Source organism: Leptonychotes weddellii, chromosome 8, assembly GCF_054177405.1.
Source record: "Leptonychotes weddellii isolate Sample4059 chromosome 8, ASM5417740v2, whole genome shotgun sequence".
Lineage (NCBI taxonomy): Eukaryota > Metazoa > Chordata > Mammalia > Carnivora > Phocidae > Leptonychotes > Leptonychotes weddellii.
In genome coordinates, this window is record NC_138376.1 from 16,457,460 (window position 1) to 16,477,029 (window position 19,570).

Genomic DNA, 19,570 nt, shown 5'->3' on the forward strand with positions numbered 1-19,570 from the left:
AGTCCAGCGCTTTCTGGAAAGTTTTGCAAATTGCAAAGCTCAATGCCCTTTTTCCTACATTGAGCTCTCCCAGCGGGCGTGCTCTGGCTCAGTTTCCCAAGTTTGTTTTGGAAGACAAGCACCGCTCAATCCAAATTTTCAACGTGGGAGCAACTGATAAAGAGTTCTGGGAAGTTAAAAGCTGGAGCCACGATGATATTTCCGTGATACATGTTTTGCACTTGATGCAGCCTATTATTCTGCCCAGGCACTCGGCTGTGGTCAGAGTGGTTTGGGATGAAGGATTTCCAAACCTCAAAAACACGAGAGTCCGCACACAGGGAAGTGGCAGCTTGAACAACTGTACCAGATCTGGTAATAGATCGAGAAAGCCTTTTTGCTTGGGTGCTGAGGGTCCTCTCCTACGACTAAGATAAAAGAAACTCTACAAAAAAGATGGACTCGCCTTATAAACAGAGATAACTACTGCATCCTCATAAGATGACTAGCGGGCCCAAGGAAAGAGACGGAGTTGCTTCATAAAGTGGGTGACAACAGAGTACCTCCCTGTCAGTTAAGAACTACCTGAAACTGAAAAAGATCTAGTTCCTGGGGTCTGGTTTGCAAGATGTATGCAGCAATAGGAGTGTGGGGCGGAGCCCAGATCGGCCCCCTACAGCATGCTGCTCGACAGTAAATACCGGGAAGGCAAGGCTTATCTGGAAGAATGTGCACACCCAGAGATACGCATCACCTCCGCACGTGCAGATGCCCTTCAGAGCAGCAGGGCTGAGCAGGAGGCCCAAGAAAGGTGACCTATGTGTTCCTAAGTGACACTGTGCGCCGGACAAGCCTTGTGGAATCAAGCCTTGGGGAAATGGCTCTAGAAAGCCACACCACAGGGAATCATGTACTAGCAGGGGAGAGAGGGAAGATCAGAACCTGACGTGGGCACACAAAGGGAGGGCCTGGAACAGGTATCAACAAGACAGAACGGGACACGGGGGTGGTGCGCATGCCCAGGATGCACAGGGTCTCTGATCACCTCACCAGTGAGCTCCTGGCTCTCCTTGGTCCCAGCCAGTGCCACAGACGTGGGGAAGCAGCCGCAGCCGAAGGAAAATGAGAAAGGAAGAGAAACAGAAGAAGAACTTCTGTCTTGAGTGGCAAACTCTCAGTCGACCGACTTCCTTCCATGCTCTAAAAACCCAGTGAGGATGCAGCTCCTTAGAACTTGGGTTTTCACGGTTCTTTTTAAAAAATTCCTGCACACACACGTCCCAGGGCTGCTCTGGCCCCTGATTAATGAAACACAGGTATGTGCTTAGGAGAGATCACAGCTCACCATTCGAGTCTCAGGTTCTGGAACAGATCCACTGGGACAAATAAATCTAACTCCAAGGCGCCTAGGTGGCTCAGTCGGTTAAGCGTCTGCCTTCGGCTCAGGTCATGATCCTAGGGTCCTGGGATCGAGCCCCACGTCGGGCTCCTTGCTCAGCGGGGAGCCTGCTTCTCCTTCTCCCTCTGCCTGCCTCTCTGCCTACTTGTGCCTTCTCTCTCTGTCAAATAAATAAATAAAATCTTAAAAAAAAAAAAAAAAAATCTCACTCCACTCTCTCCAGCACATTTTTGTGTTTTCACATTTTTATAAATTTTTTTTTCAAAAGTACAGTTTCACCAAGAAATGAAGGTGGTAATGATTATGAATGATTACCAAAAACTAAATGCTCTTTTAAGTCATTATTTACAATTTTCTGCAGAAAAGCAAAGTCAGTGTAGTGTGATAAACTCAAAAATCCTAATGGTTATTCAGATTACCAGATTTAGTGTGTTGGGGTATAGCTCAGCGGTAGAGCATTTGACTGCAGATTACCAGATTTAATATAGTAAAAAGAAAACAAAAGTAAAAGCAACCTCTTGGTTTATTTTCTGGTATTACAGGAGAGTTTACTTGGTATACTGTCCCTCAGTGGCATATACGAGAGTAATCCTGGTGACCGAAGAAACGTTCTCCTAAGTGCTTCGCATGTATTAATTCATGAATCCCCTCAATGCTGCCACAACACTGGTCAGGTATCACTTCTTTCTACAGATGGAAGTAACCAAGACACAGAGAGGTCAAACAACTTCTTTAGGGTCACACAGCTATAGGAGTGGAACACGGCTCATAGATTATCACAAGGGTGCTTTCAGGGCTAACAATACAAACTCAGAAACACCCCCTACGTAGGACATTTCCATGGTATACTGTTATCCTTCGAGTGCTCTCGCAAACATTACTGCATTGGAGTACAAGTCCTCAGGGAGGTTTTACTATGCCGTTTTGTGACAGGACAGACTAAGAGATCAGAATCAGGACTAGAACTTGGGCCCTCAACAATCAGTCCTTTTTCTCCAAATCAAGGTGACTCACAATAAATAAAATCAGTACAAAACCCAAAATTAGGGGCGCCTGGGTGGCTTAGTCGGTTAAGCGTCTGCCTTCGGCTCAGGTCATGATCCCAGGGTCCTGGGATCGAGCCCCGCATCGGGCTCCCTGCTTGGTGGGAAGCCTGCTTCTCCCTCTTCCACTCCCCCTGCTTGTGTTCCCTCTCTCGCTGTGTCTCTCTCTCTCTGTCAAATAAATTAAAAAAAAAATCTTTAAAAAAAAAAACAAAACCCAAAATTAGCACAAACATCCCTCAAGCATGCTTATTTACAAATAATAATTTACAAAAACTCTAATATACACTGTTCACAAATAAGAAATGTACCTTAGGATAATATCAAGGGCTGTGGTATAAAAAATTGAAGATCATTTCTAAATCTATCCATGTATACCTGAACAACACACCATCATAAATCTAATAAAAAGTTATCCCGTGATCACCAAATACAGTGTATTATGCTAGTAAGTTGGCTGCAATAGTTTAATGTGGAAAATACAGTTGACCTTTGAATACCATGGGTGTGAACTACGGAGGTCCACTCGTACATAAAACTTTTTCTGATACAGGAAAGTACTGTAAATATATTTTCCTTATGACTTCCTTAACGACAGTTTTTTCTATAGCTTACTTTATTTTAAAAATACAGCGTATAATACATACAACATGTAAAATATATGTTAATCAACATATATGTTTATGTGCTCAGTAAGGTTTCCAGTCAATAGTAGGCTATTAGTTAAATTTTAGGGGAGTCAAAAGCTTTCTGTGATTTTCGACCTCCCAGTGGTCGGTGCCCTTAACCCCTGCATTGTTCAAGTGTCCACTGTAATGTTCTACAGCAACATGGAACTGTGTTTTTTGGGGGGGGGGTTGTGAAAGAGCGCTTTTTTCTAATATACAAAGTGACATGAGCGCTAGATCAATCATTTCACAGACAGTAGTTAAAGGCATAGTCTCTAAGCCCGACAGCCAACGTTCAAATCTTGGCCTTCTCTGTTACTTTGATCCCAAGCAAGTTTCCTCCTCTGCAAAATGGGATAATGATTCCACAAACCTTAGAGGCAGAGCACATAAAAATAAATGGAGGTCAATAAGGAAATAGGAAATGTGAACAACATATAAACTAGCTCAACCTAAAAGCGCCTCTAGAGAACATGCCAACCAACAGCAACAGAACATACACGGGACGTCCTCCAGGACAGACCATATGCTAGGCCATAAAACGAGTCTCCATAAATTTCAAAGGACTGAAATCATACAAGGTATGTTCTCCAACTACGATGGAATGATATTGGAAATTAATAGCAGCAAGAAATTTGGGAATTCACAAATATGTGGAAACTGAACAGTATAGTCCAAAATAACCAGCAGGTCAAAGAAGTCACACGGGAAATAAGAAAATACTTTGAGATGAATGAACAAGAAAACACAACATACAAAAATTTATGGGATGCAACTAAAGCAAATGCCTAAAGAGAGATTTATAGCTGTAAACGTCTGTGGTACAAAAGAAGTTCCCAAATCAATATCCTCATCTTCTGCCTTAAAACACTGGAAAAAGAACAGCAAGCTAACCCTTAAAGCAAGTAGAAGGAGGGAAATAATAATGTACAGAGTGGGAAATTAATGAAATAGCAGAAAAGCCAACAGAGGAAAACCTACAAAATCAAAAACTGTTTCTGTGAAAATATCAGTAAAACTGACAAATGTTTAGCTAGACTGCCTGAGGAAAAAAATAAAGAAGACTCAAAGGATTAACATCAGGAATGAAAGAGAGGACATTACTACTCACCTTGTGACAGAAAGGACTAGAAGGGGAAACTATGAACAACCTGCAAGCCAACCAATTAGATAATTTATATAAAATGGCCAAATTCCTAGAACAGACACAAATGACTGAAACGAACTCAAGAAGAAACAGAAATATGAAGAGACCTATCATAAGAGACTGAATTAGTACTTTGAAAATGTCTCAGAAAGAAAAGCCCAGGTGGTTTCGTTGGTGAATTCTACAAAATACATAAAGAATTAACACCAACAAACTCTTCCAAAACACAGAGGTGGACGGACCACTTCCCAACTGACTCTATGAGGCTAGCAGAATTACTCTGGCATGAAAACCGGACGAGGACTCAGAAGAAAACTATGGACCAGTATCTCTTATGAAGATAGGCAAACTCTTTAATGAAATACTAGCAAACCACGTCTATCAACATATGAAGATGATTGTACAATGTGAACAAGTGGGATTCATCCCAGGAATGAGGTTGGTTGAATGTCCAAAATAGAACGAAGGACAGGACAAAACAACCGGACCATCTCAGTAAGTGCCACACAATCTGACCCCCTTTCTCGATGAAAACACTCAGCAGACTGGGACTAAAAAGAACTTCCTCAAACTGATAAAGGATATTTAGGAAAAACCCATAACTAGCATCATACTTAATGAGGAAAGACGGAATGCTTTCTTCTAATGTCAGAAATAAGACCAGAGTGTCTGTTCCCTTAGCTTCCATTTCACACTGTGCTGGAAGGGCTAGCCAGGGCTCGCAGGCAGAAAAAAATTTTTTAAAAAGGCACTCAGATTAGTTTCAAAGGAAGAAGCACAACTGTCTCTATTTGCAGACAACATGATCGTGTATGTAGAAAATCCTAAGGAATCCACGAAATAACTGTTTGAATAAACAGGTCCGCAAGGCTGCAGGAAACAAGGTCAGTACAAAATAGGAGTTGTAGTTCTATATACCAGCAACGAACAATCAAAAAATAGTTCTACTTCCAATGCTGCCCAAAAGAATAAGACATCAGGGAATAAATTAACAAAATAAATATAAAACTTGGGGCACCTGGGTGGCTCAGTTGGTTGAGCACCCACCTCGATTTCGGCTCAGGTCATGATCCCGGGGGTCATGGGATGGAGCCCCACGTCGGGCTCCATGCTCAGCGTGGAGTCTGCTTGAGATTCTCTCTCCTTCTCCTTCTGTCTCTCCCCCCGTTCCACTCTCTCTCTCAAGTAAATAAATCAATCTTTAAAAAGCCTTCTGCCACTTTCCTCCAAAAAGATAAATAACTTATGCTTTGAAAATGATTTAAAACACACTTGAAAGAAATCCATTAAGATTTAACGGACATAAATGGACAATATCCCACGTTCAAAGATTTAATACTGGTAAGGTGGCAAGAGCCCCAAATTGATTTACATACTTTATAATCCCTGTAATTATACCAGCTGCCTTTCTTGCAGAACTTGACAAGCTGATCCTAAAATTCATATGGAAATGCAAACAATCCAGAGTAGCCAAAACAATCTAGAAAAAGACCTCCGTTGGAGGATTCACACCTCCCAGTTCAAAACTTAGCCAAAAAGCTGTAGTAAGTCAATATAACACGAGGCCCGACGATGAACATACAGATCAATGGAACAGAACGAGTAGAGAAATTAATCCCTGCATTTACGGTCAATTGAATTTTGAGAAGAATGGCCTGACAATTCAATGGGGGAAAGAAATGAAATGAAATGAAACGGGGGAAAGAAAGAAAAGTCTTTTCAACAAAGTGCCGAAGACTGAAGCTGGACCCCCTTCCTTACGCGAGACCCAAATATTAACTCAAAACGGATCATAGACTTAAATGTAAGAACTACAATTATAAAACTCATGGGATTCCACTTCACACCTAATAGGATGGCTGTCATGAAAAAGACAGGCGGGAGCAGGTGTTGGCAAGGATGTGGAAACACTGGAACCCTCCTACACTGCTGGTGGGACTGTAAGATGATGCAGCCGCTTTGGAGAACAGTCTGGCATGTCCTCAGAATGTTAAACACGGAGTTACCACATGACCCAGCCATTCCACTCTGAAGTATCCGCCCAAGAGAAATGAAAACATGTGTCCACACAAAAAGATGGACCAGAACGTTCACAGGAACATTATGCATAATAGCCAAAGAGTGGAAAGGACTCACAAGTCCACCAATTGATGAAAGAGATCGTAAAATATGGTAGATCCATACAATGGACTATTATTTGACAGTAAAAAAGAATGGGGTGCTGATACACGCCACAACGAGATGCATCTTGAAAACATAATGGTAAGTAAAGAAACGGGTCACAGGAGAAGACCACGTGGGAGGACAGGCAAATCCAGAGACAGGAAGTGGATGAGTGTTTCCCTAGGGCTGGAAGGTGGGAAGTAATGAGAAAGGACTGCTTGATGGGTGTGGGGTTTCTTTCTGGGGTGATGAAAATGACCTAACACTGAAGGTCATGATAGCTGCAGAACTCTATGCATATACTAAAACCCACTGAACTGGACACTTCAAATGGGTGAAATCTATGGCGTATGAATTATGTCTCATAAAGGTGCCAAAAAAAAAAAAAAAAGGCAAAGTGTTGAGCCCAGTGCCTGATGCACAGTACACCATGGCTTTAGCTATGGTTGTCTGTAAGATGCACTCTCCACCATCTCACTGTAGAAGGAGCAACTATGCCCTTTACGGATGTGCTGGACACGTGTCCTAGTCAATCACAGACGCTCTCCCAAAATGGAAATGTTCCCAATCAGGAGCGACTGGGCCCAAAACCAAAGCTGTCTCATGGAGGACCATAAGCAGGGAGTGCTCAGGGCCAGAGCAGCCCCAAGGAGGGTACATCTCCCTAATGCGCCCCACTGCCCTCTCCGAGTTAGAGCTGACCCATGGGGAGTTCCACGGAGCACGAGTCTCAGGAAGAGAAAGCAGCAAAACCACCCAAGAAGGGAATAGGTCATGCCTCCAGGACCAGATTTTGAGAGGGCAAATATGTAAGGGATGAAGGACTTTTTGGAAGGGCGGGGAGGGGGCGCCGAGAGAAGGACCAGGCAAAACAAAACAAAACAAAATGGCAAACAGAAAGGAAAATGGAGGTAGTACCGGGCTGATCATGCTGGTTAAAAAAGCAAAAAGCTAGAGTGTAAGATAGGATATTAAACCATGGTGATGGCATTTATTTACTTCCTTCTTCGTGCCCCAAAACACTCCTAGGAGGAGGTGAGGGGCAAAGAGGACTGAAATGTATATGCAAAGAAAAAAAAGTAAAATACTTTGTAAAAAAATCTCCAACACACTAATACCTTTCGTAAAGTCACCCTGTACCTTACTTCCAGGAGTTCAGACTGAGAAATCCACAGGCTTTAGATGATTGCGGCATTACTTAGAAACGCAAACATTAAAGATAGATAACATTTACCGAGTGCTTACCGTGGGCCTCGACTGTGTGCAAAACTCATTATCCTCTAACCCTCATCCCTCTCCAATGAAGTGGATACTACTTAAAAATCTCGTTCCAGTGAGGAAGAAAATGAGGCACAAAGGTTAAGTAACTTGCTCAAGAACGGAAAACTTACAAGTGGCAGAGTTGAGATTTGACATGAGGTTCCTAATTCCAAGAGCCTGAGATTTGCCACTATTCCAGTGTGTCCCAGCTATACCTCAGCGATTCACAAAACGGTTTTAGGTGGAATAAACTGGCCCACCCCATTTTACTACTGCTAGATAGTCAAGTAACTATATAAAGCTTTCTTTTGAAACAAGTATGTAAAAAAAAAAAATAGGTTAGTCAATTTTTAAAAAGAAAGCAGCATAACACCTGGAAGGGAATATAGAAAAATAAAAATAGGGGTGCATGGGTGGCTCAGATGGTTAAGCATCTGCCTTCGGCTCAGGTCATGATCCCAGGGTCCTGGGATCGAGCCCTACATCGGGCTCCTGGCTCAGCGGGGAGCCTGCTTCTCCCTCTCCCCCTGCTCATGCTTTCTCGATCTCTGTGTCTCAAATGAATAAATAAAATCTTAAAAAAAAAAAGAAAAATAGTCTGATTTTCCAAGGTGAAAATTTTTGAGTCCCTTTAAAAATCCTCCCTAGAGTCCCATAATTCTTAAAATGTTTATGGAAAAAATAAAATGAGCATTAAAAAAAGTCTTTTTGTTCTAACCCCTCAAAACCTGTGTAATTTTTCTACAAGTATATTTTCTATTTGTTTGTCCCACAAAACTTTAATATGCCCACCACTGAGCTCTCTCCCACTTTGGAGTGAGCTGCTTTTTCCCTCAGGAAGTAAATTCCTGGCATTTATCAGATCTTCTTTTTCTTCATTTTATCCTATCTTATCCTGAAGTTCCAAGACCAGGCCACCTAACTATTTATTCAAAGGCCCCAGAAACTTTTTGCAAGGAGAAGGGCTGCAGGGAATCTGGTAGGCATATGCAAACAGTTTTTCAGAGGCAAGGGTTACTATGCTACTCCTTGAGGCTTCCTCTGTATCTGATAAGCTGCCCACCTCTGGCACCCAAACAAAGAAACTCCACCTGGCAGAGAGGGAAGGACTCTGTGTTTCGTCCTGAAGATCCCCAAAGGCCAAAGACCTCGCCCAGGTACTTCTGTTTCCCACGGCCAGACACGTCCAATACACCAGAGAGAGCATGCAGGAGCCACAAAACCACCTCCGACTTCTCCAAACAGGGCACACATGCCAAGAGCTCTCAGGCCTTTAGGCAAATCCCCTGATGGCCTCGAGGCCACTGTGCTTTCTGTCAACCTCCAGACGGCAGCCCTCACCCACCTGTGCATGTTCCCATTGGTGGTGAATGACTGGCCACACACAGTACATTTGTACGGCCTCTCGCCAGAGTGCACCAGCATGTGGCGGTCCAGGGAGCTGGCCGAACTCAGCGACTTCCCACAGATGCTGCACGAATGGTCTGCCCCTCCAGTGTCCGTGTTATGCTGGGGAAAGCGATCATCACAGGGGTCACTTAGGAGGATGGGTCAAAACTTGGCTATTATAAAATGCAAAGTCAGAGCTTTATACAAACAAACAAACAAACAAAACCCCAAACAAAACCAAAACAAGAAAACACTCAGTACAGCTTCTCTGATTTTTTTTCTGTCATTTTAAGTATCTTCCCAAATGTCAAAAATCTGTCGGGAACATAGGCAAACAACTATTTTGTATGATCTTCTTCCTCTTTCGTGTTCCAGTTTTGAAAAACACGTGTGCAAGGCTCAGAGAAAGGTGGAGCCTTTGCAGGTCTTTCTTGGAGACACACAGAGATTAACTGAGCACATATATTCACAGGAGCAGAAGGACCCTCGACTACGAAGCTACCGTGAAATACGGTCTTCACATTAAGGCCACGTCCATTCTTCTAGTTCGCTGACTCAGTCCTGCTGTCAGAGAAAGAGAACTGAAACCTGCACAGTTTGGAGTTCTGGCCTCTGGAAGATGTTAAAAGAAGGAACATTTCTATCCAAACCCAAGTTACTAAATGATGGTATTACTCAGTACCATGTTATGATTTTAATATCGTCAATCCTTCTCACTCATATGCGGAATTTAAGAAACAAAACAAATGAACAAAGGGAACAAAAAGAGAGAGACAAACCAAGAAATGGACTCTTAACTCTAGAGAACAAACTCATGGTTATCAGGGGGAGGTAGGTGGGGGATGGGGGTAATAGAGGATGGGGATTAAGGAAATGATGGAAAGAAAAAATTTAAAAAAACTACCCATTCCCACTCCAACTATATATATACATATATATGTGTATATATATATCCAATATATATACGTGTATATATATATATTCAATATATACGTGTACATATATATATTCAATATATATGTGTATATATATATTCAATATATATATGTGTGTGTGTATATATATATATATATATTCACTCCTTCATTGTTCTAGATTCAACTATACTTTGTCACGACACAGCAGGCAAGAGAGGAGGATAAATGTCCTAATATAGAAGCCCAAAGAAATCCCAGATTCCCTGCTGCATAATACAAGTTTATAGCCATATAAGGGATAGGGGGCTCCATCTACGATCTCACTGTACTGTGAAGAAACTTGGTTCAAACTGACAAGTCACATATGACAAAAGGTCTTCTGTTGTATGTGGTCAGTTAGCGAGATGTTGGCCGACGTCTGAAAAGGTATTCTACGTTGACCTGGGATTCTGGTCAGAGTAACGTGGACACACAAGACTTATTTCATAACCGCCCCTCAAGATGGTTCAAATAGTAAATCTAAATGGAGTACAGACACAATTCATCCGCTGAGATCAAACTGCCCTCTCTTAATGAAGAATGATTTCAAACAGAAATAGAAAATCGGCAGCAAACCTGACGGATGTGCATGGTTAGCTGGTGCTGTGTAGTGCAAATCTTTTCACACAGGGGACAGTTATAGGAAGACTTCTCCTCCTTCGTTTCCTGAAAAGACATAATACAAGGGAAAATCAAGTTCAACGCACAGTTAAGCCAGTGTCTCTTGTTCCTGATGTAAGCACCTGCATCTCAAGAGCCAGAGCAATAAATCAGCTGAGAACATGGGCTCCAGAGCCTGTCTGGGTACGAGCCTGTGTAAGTCACGGTCCTGTCTGCCCTGTTTCCTCAGGTGTCAAATGGGAAAAATAACAGCATCTACCACATTGCACTGAGATGAGGATTCAATCAATTAACACACACAAAGCACTGGAATAGTGCCTGGTACAGGGTAAGTATTCAATAAATATTAGTGTTTTTATCAAACACCATTGCATTAATCATCAGTGATGACGCCCCCCCCCCAAAAAAAATCAAGGCTCAAGTCACAGCAGAGCTAGAAATGGAATACATTTCTCCCCAAGCCCTAGCTAGGCAGCTCCAGTCACGATTTTCTACCTGGGCTTGAGTGCCCCAAGCACAGTTCTCCTAATAAAACCCCATGCACCCAACAAGGCAAGGCTTCAGTGCCCAGCTGTGCGGCCAAGAGGCATCAACGGGACCCTCTTACTTGCTGCCTGCACCTGCCTGACACCACTCCTAAGTAGTAAGAATGAGAATGCTGCCCTTTCCCAAACCGTGACAGGGAATGACAACCCAAAATAAAGACTTCCACAGAGGGTGACAAAAGAACCAGCTCACGACTTGGTGAGGTGGCTCATTTTATGTTCCCTCAAAACACATGGGACAGGCTTCCTTCAAGCAACAGATTTTTACCTTTGTAAGGAAAGGGACGTGCTCCTTCATCACTAGCCATATGCTATGGCTCCTCTTTCCAGATAACTCATGAAGAGTCGCCCTCCTCACCCACACGGTCCCTAAGCACCACAGTCTGTGTGTCCTCATCCCCAAAACCAATAGGATCAAGGCTTGGACACCTGTCCCACGAAATCTGAAATTGAGATGCTTAGAGACCGAGATCAGGGGGTTTCCCACTGATCAGCAGAATCACCCGGGCAGCTTTTCTGAACTAGAATTCTAAACCAGATTGATGACCTGCTGAATCAAAATGGGGGTGGGGGGTTGTACCCCAGAAATCAACTTGTTTCATAAGCTCCCCAGGAGTTGCTCATATGTACCCAGGTTTGGGGGTGACTAAGTTACCCCCTTAGGTGATCATGAACACCTGAACTGGAAGCTCATGTAGGGGTGCCTGGGAGGTTCAGTCGGTTAAACGTCTACCTTTGGCTCAGGTGATGATCTCAGGGTCCTGGGATGGAGCCCAGAGTCAGGCTCTCTGCTCAGCGGGGAGCCTGCTTCTCCCTCTGCCCCTCCCCCTGCTTGTGCACACACGCTCTCTCTCTCTCAAATGAATAAATTAAAAAAAAAATCTTTAAAAAAGAAAGAAAGAAAGTTCCTGTAGCCCTAGGCCTGGGCTGAGCACCGTGGCAAGCCCAAGCCATGAGAATGCAGCTGGGGAGGACATCAGTCCTCAGGGAAGTGCGAGACCAGGGAGCCGGAGAGAGGGGATGGCACCATCTCTAAGGCTGGACCCTTAGGCTTCCTTCAACAGACCTCTTTTTACTTTACTCATTTGAATGAGTTTTTGTTCTTTGCCAATAAAACCCATCCTTGAACACTTAACTATGTGCTCAACTCGACCCGTGGAAATGTCAGGTTTTTCACAACCACTATTACAGATCCCATTTTCTGGATGAGGAAACAGGTACAGAGAGGCAAGCAACGTGTCCCAAAGGAGAGAACCGTGAAGTAGCAGACCCAGGAGTCCAACTCAGGCCAGCTGTGCCATATAGGCCTATGCTCTGGAAGTCTGAACAAAAAAAAGGATGAACCCCAAGGCACAGACAGGAAACACCCTCATGGCTGGCTCGTGAGACATGATGAAAATACTAGTCACCCTGAGGACTATAAAAACAAATGGCACCATACGGCAGACGGGGTGGAGTGGATGCATGAGGATGTCTAGGATGGCATCTCCTCGGTGAAGTCTAACAGGCCTCATTTTAAGCGCTACAAATGCTTTTCTCATGGGTGGCATTGGGGCCGAGGATGAGGTACGCTACACGTTTTTTCGCTCTCAAATTAAAAAAAAAAAAAAGACAGGTATGAGGTCTAAGGAAGTTGATTAACCCAGAGACAGTGGAAAAGCGCCGCCACAGTCTCATCCAGTCACCCATGCACTTCCGTCCTCCCAGGGGCGTGAGGTGCGTGATGTCACTCGTCCTCGGTCCGTCCAACTCCCATCAGAATGGAGCTGGCCAAGAAGCACCAAACAGAAACACCAGAAACAGAAGTATTCACAACAAAAATAAGAGTACTCACTATAATAACGAGGGAGGTCTCGTAGCGGGGCCAAAACTCAGTCTCTGGGGTATTTTTGTTCAATTATTAGATTAGTAATAAAATACATTAAAAAAGATTTTTTAAAGAAAAATTCACTGGTAAGATGTCAATAAATGTTAAAAAGCCAGGCATCCGTGTGGCCAGCCTCCTGAGGCAGCAGATTTTTTAAAAAACCATCTTGCGGGGACACCTGGGTGGCTCAGTCGGTTAAGCATCTGCCTTGGGCTCAGGTCATGATCCCAGGGTCCTGGGATCAAGCCCCGCATTGGGCTCCCTGCTCAGCGGGGAGTCTTCTGCTTCTCCCTCTTCCTGCCGCTCCCCGCTCCCCTGCCATGCTATCTCATATAAATAAATAAAATCCTAAAAACAACAACAACAACAAACAACCATTTTGCATTCACTTCGAGGTAGATACTAGACATACTGAGTAGCTCCCTGGACTCTCTGGCACTGAGTCCAGGGTTTATCACAAACCGGAACCCAAACCTTCTCTGAGGCTTGGCAGTGGCAGGCAGCAGACCCTGAAGCAGATCTACAGAATCCACAGCAGTCTGGGAGAAATAAATCTCTGGACTCAGATTTAATTTTTGCAAACCAGCCCAAGAGAAAAGAGAACAGCCCTGCCGGAGAACTGTGAATCCAGTTCTTGCAGCTGAGCCGGTGGAAGGAGCAGACTTCCTGAGCTGACAGATAAAATTAGCAGCTAATGTGATAACTAACCATTCCATAATGAAACAATCTGGCACCCTTGTCGGCATCCTGCTGTGGCTAATCTGTCCTGGAACTCGGTGCTAGCGCTGATGGGACTTCGCTCTCCAGGCTCCTGCTCTCAGCCTTCCCCGTCCGCTCACAGGTAAGGATGATGCATTCCCTCTCCGCAGCTGTGCTCTGGTGTCTTTAATGCACGGTCTTCCTACAGTCCCTGTGGCCCAGACCTCCCTGTCCAACACTAAGCCAGTGCTCTGAGGAACCCGGGAGGACATGGGAAGTAGATGAGAAAGGCTCAGGTACACTTGTACCGTTTGCCCGCAGAGTCCCCTCCACTCACCATGCAGGGAAGGAGGTGCTACTGGTCATGCTCTATGGTTCTCCCCACGGTCTCTGAACCACCGGGAAGGGACCAGAGCCTGGACCTGGGACAACCCAACCTATGCCGGGGAAACTCTGGGCTCGTCACTACCCACGCCACTTTCTCTTGGTCAAACACAGAAGGATGAGGAGACAGTGACCTTATGTATCTTGTTCATCCCAAAATGCCTGGCACCTGGAGCAGTACCTGGCCAGAAGTATATATTTGTGAAATGGGTGGGTGGATGGAAAGATGGACAGATAGATGGATGGACGGACAGTCACATGAGAGTGGAAATAAACCTTTTCTTCCCAGAGCTAGCGCTCCTTCTTGACTCAGGCCACAGTCATACAGGCTGAGTATTTTCTCAGGTACCCATAGGAAGGGAGGCAGGCAGAGACAAGGGAAAAAAGAGAGAAAAAGGTATCAATGCTCTGACCCTACATCATCACTGAACCCTGCCAAGTCTTCAGCCGTGGGGAAGACGTGAGCGAATGGACCCTTCTCCTACGCTGCAGGAGGAATTTTAGGCTGGTATGACTTTTCCTGGAAGACAGGTTGTGTCAAAAGCCTTGATTAACGTTCTAAGAGTTTATAGAAAACCATCATAGATGGTGCTCAGACAATTCTGTCTAAGGACAGTCACTGGAGGATTATTAACAAAATAGAAAATGAATTCACAAAAGCCCAACAGGTTTACTTTCTGGTCCATCCCTGATAATGGAGATTAACTCAGAAGACTGCCTCTTCCCCCGAGGATTTGGTATAAACCCATTAAGTTCAACCAAAAATTCAATGTGGAGTCATCAGTTGGGATTACATAGATTCAGAGAAGAAATGAGAACTACTCACCTTCTGCCTTACTCCTCGAGTTTCGCTGAATGTGTTGCTAACAGAAGAGCGACAACTTTTCACGTGCCCCAAGGGTACGTTAATCAAAAGATCCATCTTACTTCCGAATGGAGGAGACTCGGACGTTTGTTAAGACATTAATTAGTCCTTCCAATCCTGGCCCACCCACTTCCTCTTTCCTACTCCTCCTGATCTGATGCCCACTAAAAATTCAAAAGGACTAAATCACATCTCAAGTGGAATTTTCTGGAACCACATTCTGTGCTTTGTCAAGGATGGAAAGTGGAATGGGAGATCCAGCAAAACTAGTACTTATTTGCTACCTAATCTGAAGACAGTTAAAAAAAAAAAAAAAAAATCAAGGAGGCGGCTTCGAAAACCCAATTAACCAGCTGTGTAAAGAAACGAACCACATCACAGTAGAGGAGTAAGTCAAGTTCTTTGTCTTGGCCATCACGTGAAGAAAGCTTGCAATCGAATCAAACTACAGGGCAGAGAATAAGGATGCTTCCACCAATACTGACACCACAGCGGAGAAAATTTTCTCCATGAAAGGAAACGGACATAAGCCCTGAAAAGTTCATTCTTGAAGCCTCTCAGTATGTGTTTAGTTCTGAACACGTCCAAGGTTTTCGCCTAGGAAGCTGGGGCTCAAGCGAACATCCTTCTCCCACCGTTCTCATAGACTGAAGCCACCAGATGTCACCAGCTAGTACACAAAAGCTTACCTGGTTCCTTCTGCCAATCCGATTTGGTCCTGGAGGCTTCGTGGGGGACTTGGTGCTCTGGGGGCTTCCGCCATTCTCGGCGACCTTCCCTACACTCATTACCGCTGACATCATGGTGTTGACGGAAGACAAGTCTGAACCTTCCAAGCCAATGGGCGAACTTGACGTCATTGGGTCAAAGGTTTAAGCTTCTAAGAAGCCTCTGTCATAGAACTGAAAATCGGAAATCGCTGCGTTGGTCACTGTGAGGTTTAGCGTCTGTCAGAGCCAAGGGGCACTGGCCATGGCTACCATAACCGTGAGTCAGGTCAAAACACCTAAAACCCTCCTTCTTCGGTTCAAGCTGACGCTCGTGCCCAAAATGACTTAAGCTTTCATGCGAATGAGGCATGGTCATGCCAGAGACTGATAACCTCGCTTCCTTTCTGAGCGGATGCACCGACACAACCCCCGAAACCAGCAGACGCAGGTCTCTCGGCTTTTCCTATTCTCTCGTTAGGCAGAGTGGGAGAGGCTAAGCCAACAATTAGGAAAGCCCAGGGAGCTGACGTTTGGCCAGCCCCCTCCTCATAACCCTAACTCATTTACTACTGTATGAATGTTCTAGACTTAACAACTAAGGATCATCAGGTCTCACTTAACTCCACTGCTTACAATACGGTGATTTTACAGGGGAGCCCGGAGCCCAAACTGTAGAAGACAACTGAGAAGCCAATCCTATCAGATTTATAACCAAATTTCAAATCAACATAAAAAAAGACTGTTGCTTAAAATATACAAGTAGGTAATGCACCTATACCCCAGAAAGTGGACAGAAGAACCCAGCCCCGACTGCCGATTACCTCCATTTTCTGCCCCAACTGATACACTATGAGACTTTCCCCTGCTATAGCTATCATCCACGTGGAGTAGGAAAGGAGTCTGCGTTCGCTTCTTTTTTTTTCTTCTCTTGTATCACTTGTTGACACTGGAAGGGAAGCAAAGGCAAAAAGATTCAGTGAATGTCTTTTCACTTCGGGAAGAAAAAACTGAAACCATGTATTTGTCGTAATCTCAGGCCACTCTATTCAGGAGAATACACAAAAGGGAGGCGATTTTAAGTCATCCTTCCAAAACCACATTCTGTGGTTGTTTTTTCAACCTTTAACTGATGTTCCCTACAGGCTGTCACCCTCACTCCCAACAGCCAAAACGATTTTGTGGTATTTTACTTTCTGGGGCTCACCCACACTGAATTTTCCTTCATACCCTACACCGCAGCCCCCCACAAGCAATCAAGACTCCCACTTGACCCCCCTTCCCGCCTCTACCTAAAACTGACCGAAGATAAGGCAGGAAAGGAACTCACGGAAGTCTCATGGTCTAGAAGGTATTAGGTCAGACCTAAAAAGAAACCTGGTGACATGAACAGAATGACCAAATGGAACACCCACGGCTCATGGACATGTAGCCTTTTCTAGTTCCATACCTGACCACGGCTATAGGTATGGCCAGAAATAAGTCTGCAGGTTAAACTACTTCCCTCATTTGATCTGGGAAGATATTCCAGAGCCAGAGCCCCGCCTGTAAGCCACATATCCTGTTATCCCACGGCGTGCCTCAACTGGACTTGTAGTCAAAGATCAAGCTCCTTATCTCAGCAGCCAAGTGAAGGCTTAGAAACACCACCAGAAAGAACATGATTTCTTGTGGTTTCCTCCTCCAACTTCAAGGGGATGTGACCTAGGATATGACAAATGGTAACACCCAGAGCAGCTACAAATGTGTCCAGCAGCACAGTGGGAAGAACCTGGGGATATAACTTTATTAAGTGATGCTGCCATCAGCTGAGAAGTCTCAAGCTAAAATCTTACCAGAAGAGCCAAAGAAAGTCTCAGGAACAGTACTTCTCTAGCCAAGAGACAAAATGTGCCTTCCTTGTGGACAGACATTTTGAAGATAGGGTGGTAACGGGTTTCCAAATGGTAAGTAAAAGGACTAGCTGCCGAAACATGCAACTGAAGATAACTTGACCGAGCCGAACCCCACACATCTTTCCCACAAAGGGCGAAGAGCTACATCCAAAATTAAAGAAAAAACCAAACTGCTGCCCTGTGAGGTTTCGCCATGCAAGGAGGCCATTAAAAAATGTGCTTCAAACTTCCTGTTTTTAACGGTCTTTGAAAATCTGGGAGATTTCTGTCTAGGAAAAACAAGCACACACATGTAAGCACGCATACACACACGCACACATGATTTCTTTCTTACTGCATTTCTAAAAGTATCATCAGTTCCCTAGAACTGTTGTAATCAATCAGCACATAATTATCTGTTTGACTCAAATAAATGGATACCTTCAATCCTAAAACCACCTAGTTCTTTCAAATGTATTTCCTCCATAGTTTTATGTACAGCAAATTATAAAATAGCTGACCATAATTCTTTATTGTAATTACGTTATGTCAGTAAAAAGAAAGTTAACCTTTCTAGCGGTTTACAGGAAGACTTTAGAAGATAATCTTGCTTTTGTCCTAATACTACACTTAGGAAAGAAAAATGTGGTAGTTTACTGAAATCTGGGAATAGGTTAAACACCTCTAGGACGAAATGTAAAATTGTAAGTTGTAAAAATTATATTCTAATTCTATCATTGAGTAGGGAAAGAAAATGGACAGCGAAGACACAGTCAACATAAAAATTAAAATTATAAATATAAAATCAAAAAATATATTCATGTAACAGAGCCAGATTACTAGTAAGAATTTTCTTTACCGTCATTATAACATCAAACAGAGATTCTTGCAAACACCCAAGTGTCTTCAATATACAATACCTAACCATAGCCTTGGTACTAAACAACATAAGGGCTGAACGTTGCAAAGGCTTATCCCAGTTGGAAAAGAAGAAAAGCCATGCAAACTTGTTGTTTCCCATTTTGTCTGGACAGGAAAACATTTGCTACATTTACTTCCTCCTTGGGGATCGAAGTGTAAAGCATGACACTACCAAGATCATGGACATTTACTTCCTTTACCTTGTATACATGTAAGTAGCAATATATTTTTTTAATAGAAACTTTTCATCTCTGATCAGAAAGTGCAGTTAGCAAAAAGAACCCGCCGACTACACTGAAAAGAAGAGCACAGTTATTAGACGCATCCCTGAAAAGCTGTTTCAGAAGCAACCCACGCCAGCCCCAAGGAGCTAAAGGTTTTTACTCCTGTTTGCTCTTGCATCTTATACTTGAGTTCTTTCTCCCTTTGGGAGGATGTAACAGGGAAGAAGGGAAAGGACCCGGTATAAAATAAGGTAGCTCATTGTTGGGGCACCTGGGTGGCTCAGTCGTTAAGCGTCTGCCTTTGGCTCAGGTCATGATCCCGGGGTCCTGGGATCGAGCCCCTGCATCGGGCTCCCTGCTCAGCGGGAAGCCTGCTTCTCCCTCTCCCACTCCCCCTGCTTGTGTTCCCTCTCTCGTTGTGTGTGTCTCTGTCAAATAAATAAATAAATAAATAAATAAATAAATCTTTTTTTAAAAAAAAAAAAAGGTAGCTCATTGTTCCAGGTTATGGGGGAAAAAAAAAATCCACCTTAGCATTAAGGCACATCTGTGCACTAATTTAACCAGAGGCCGGTTGGCCAGTATTAGTTAATTCTATCTACGCTGGACTATACCGGGGCAATAAGCCAAACTAACCAACCTAAAACTTCTGAGGTTTGACCTCAGGGATGAAAGAGAAGTTGCACAGCTTAAGGTCCATTTACAAAACATATTTTTCTTTATGGATATTAATAGTCTTGGTATCTTCGTTCTTTCCTTTGCTCCCTGATACCATCCTACACATCAGCCCCACTACCAGGGGATAGCAAATAACAACAACAATAAAATGATGACAATAAACAAAATAAAAATCACTGGC

The 19,570-nt window shown here is 43.8% G+C and overlaps 1 protein-coding gene across 8 annotated transcripts in view; it reads right to left on the reverse strand.

Moving 5' to 3' along the window:
• The window catches only part of RREB1 (ras responsive element binding protein 1), a 176,547-nt gene that overhangs the window by 50,125 nt on the left and 106,852 nt on the right, over positions 1 to 19,570 (reverse strand). For 7 of the 8 annotated variants that reach the window (XM_081827716.1, XM_081827715.1, XM_081827718.1 and 4 more), the window contains exons 3-6: positions 16,517 to 16,641; positions 15,675 to 15,887; positions 10,581 to 10,670; positions 9,005 to 9,168 (exon numbers count right to left, since the gene is read on the reverse strand). In XM_081827716.1, coding sequence (XP_081683842.1) covers positions 9,005 to 9,168; positions 10,581 to 10,670; positions 15,675 to 15,845 — 425 coding nt within the window. In that variant the 5' untranslated portion in view covers positions 15,846 to 15,887; positions 16,517 to 16,641. The remainder of the gene's footprint in view (positions 1 to 9,004; positions 9,169 to 10,580; positions 10,671 to 15,674; positions 15,888 to 16,516; positions 16,642 to 19,570) is intronic. The other variant, XM_081827717.1, reaches the window with a different exon arrangement.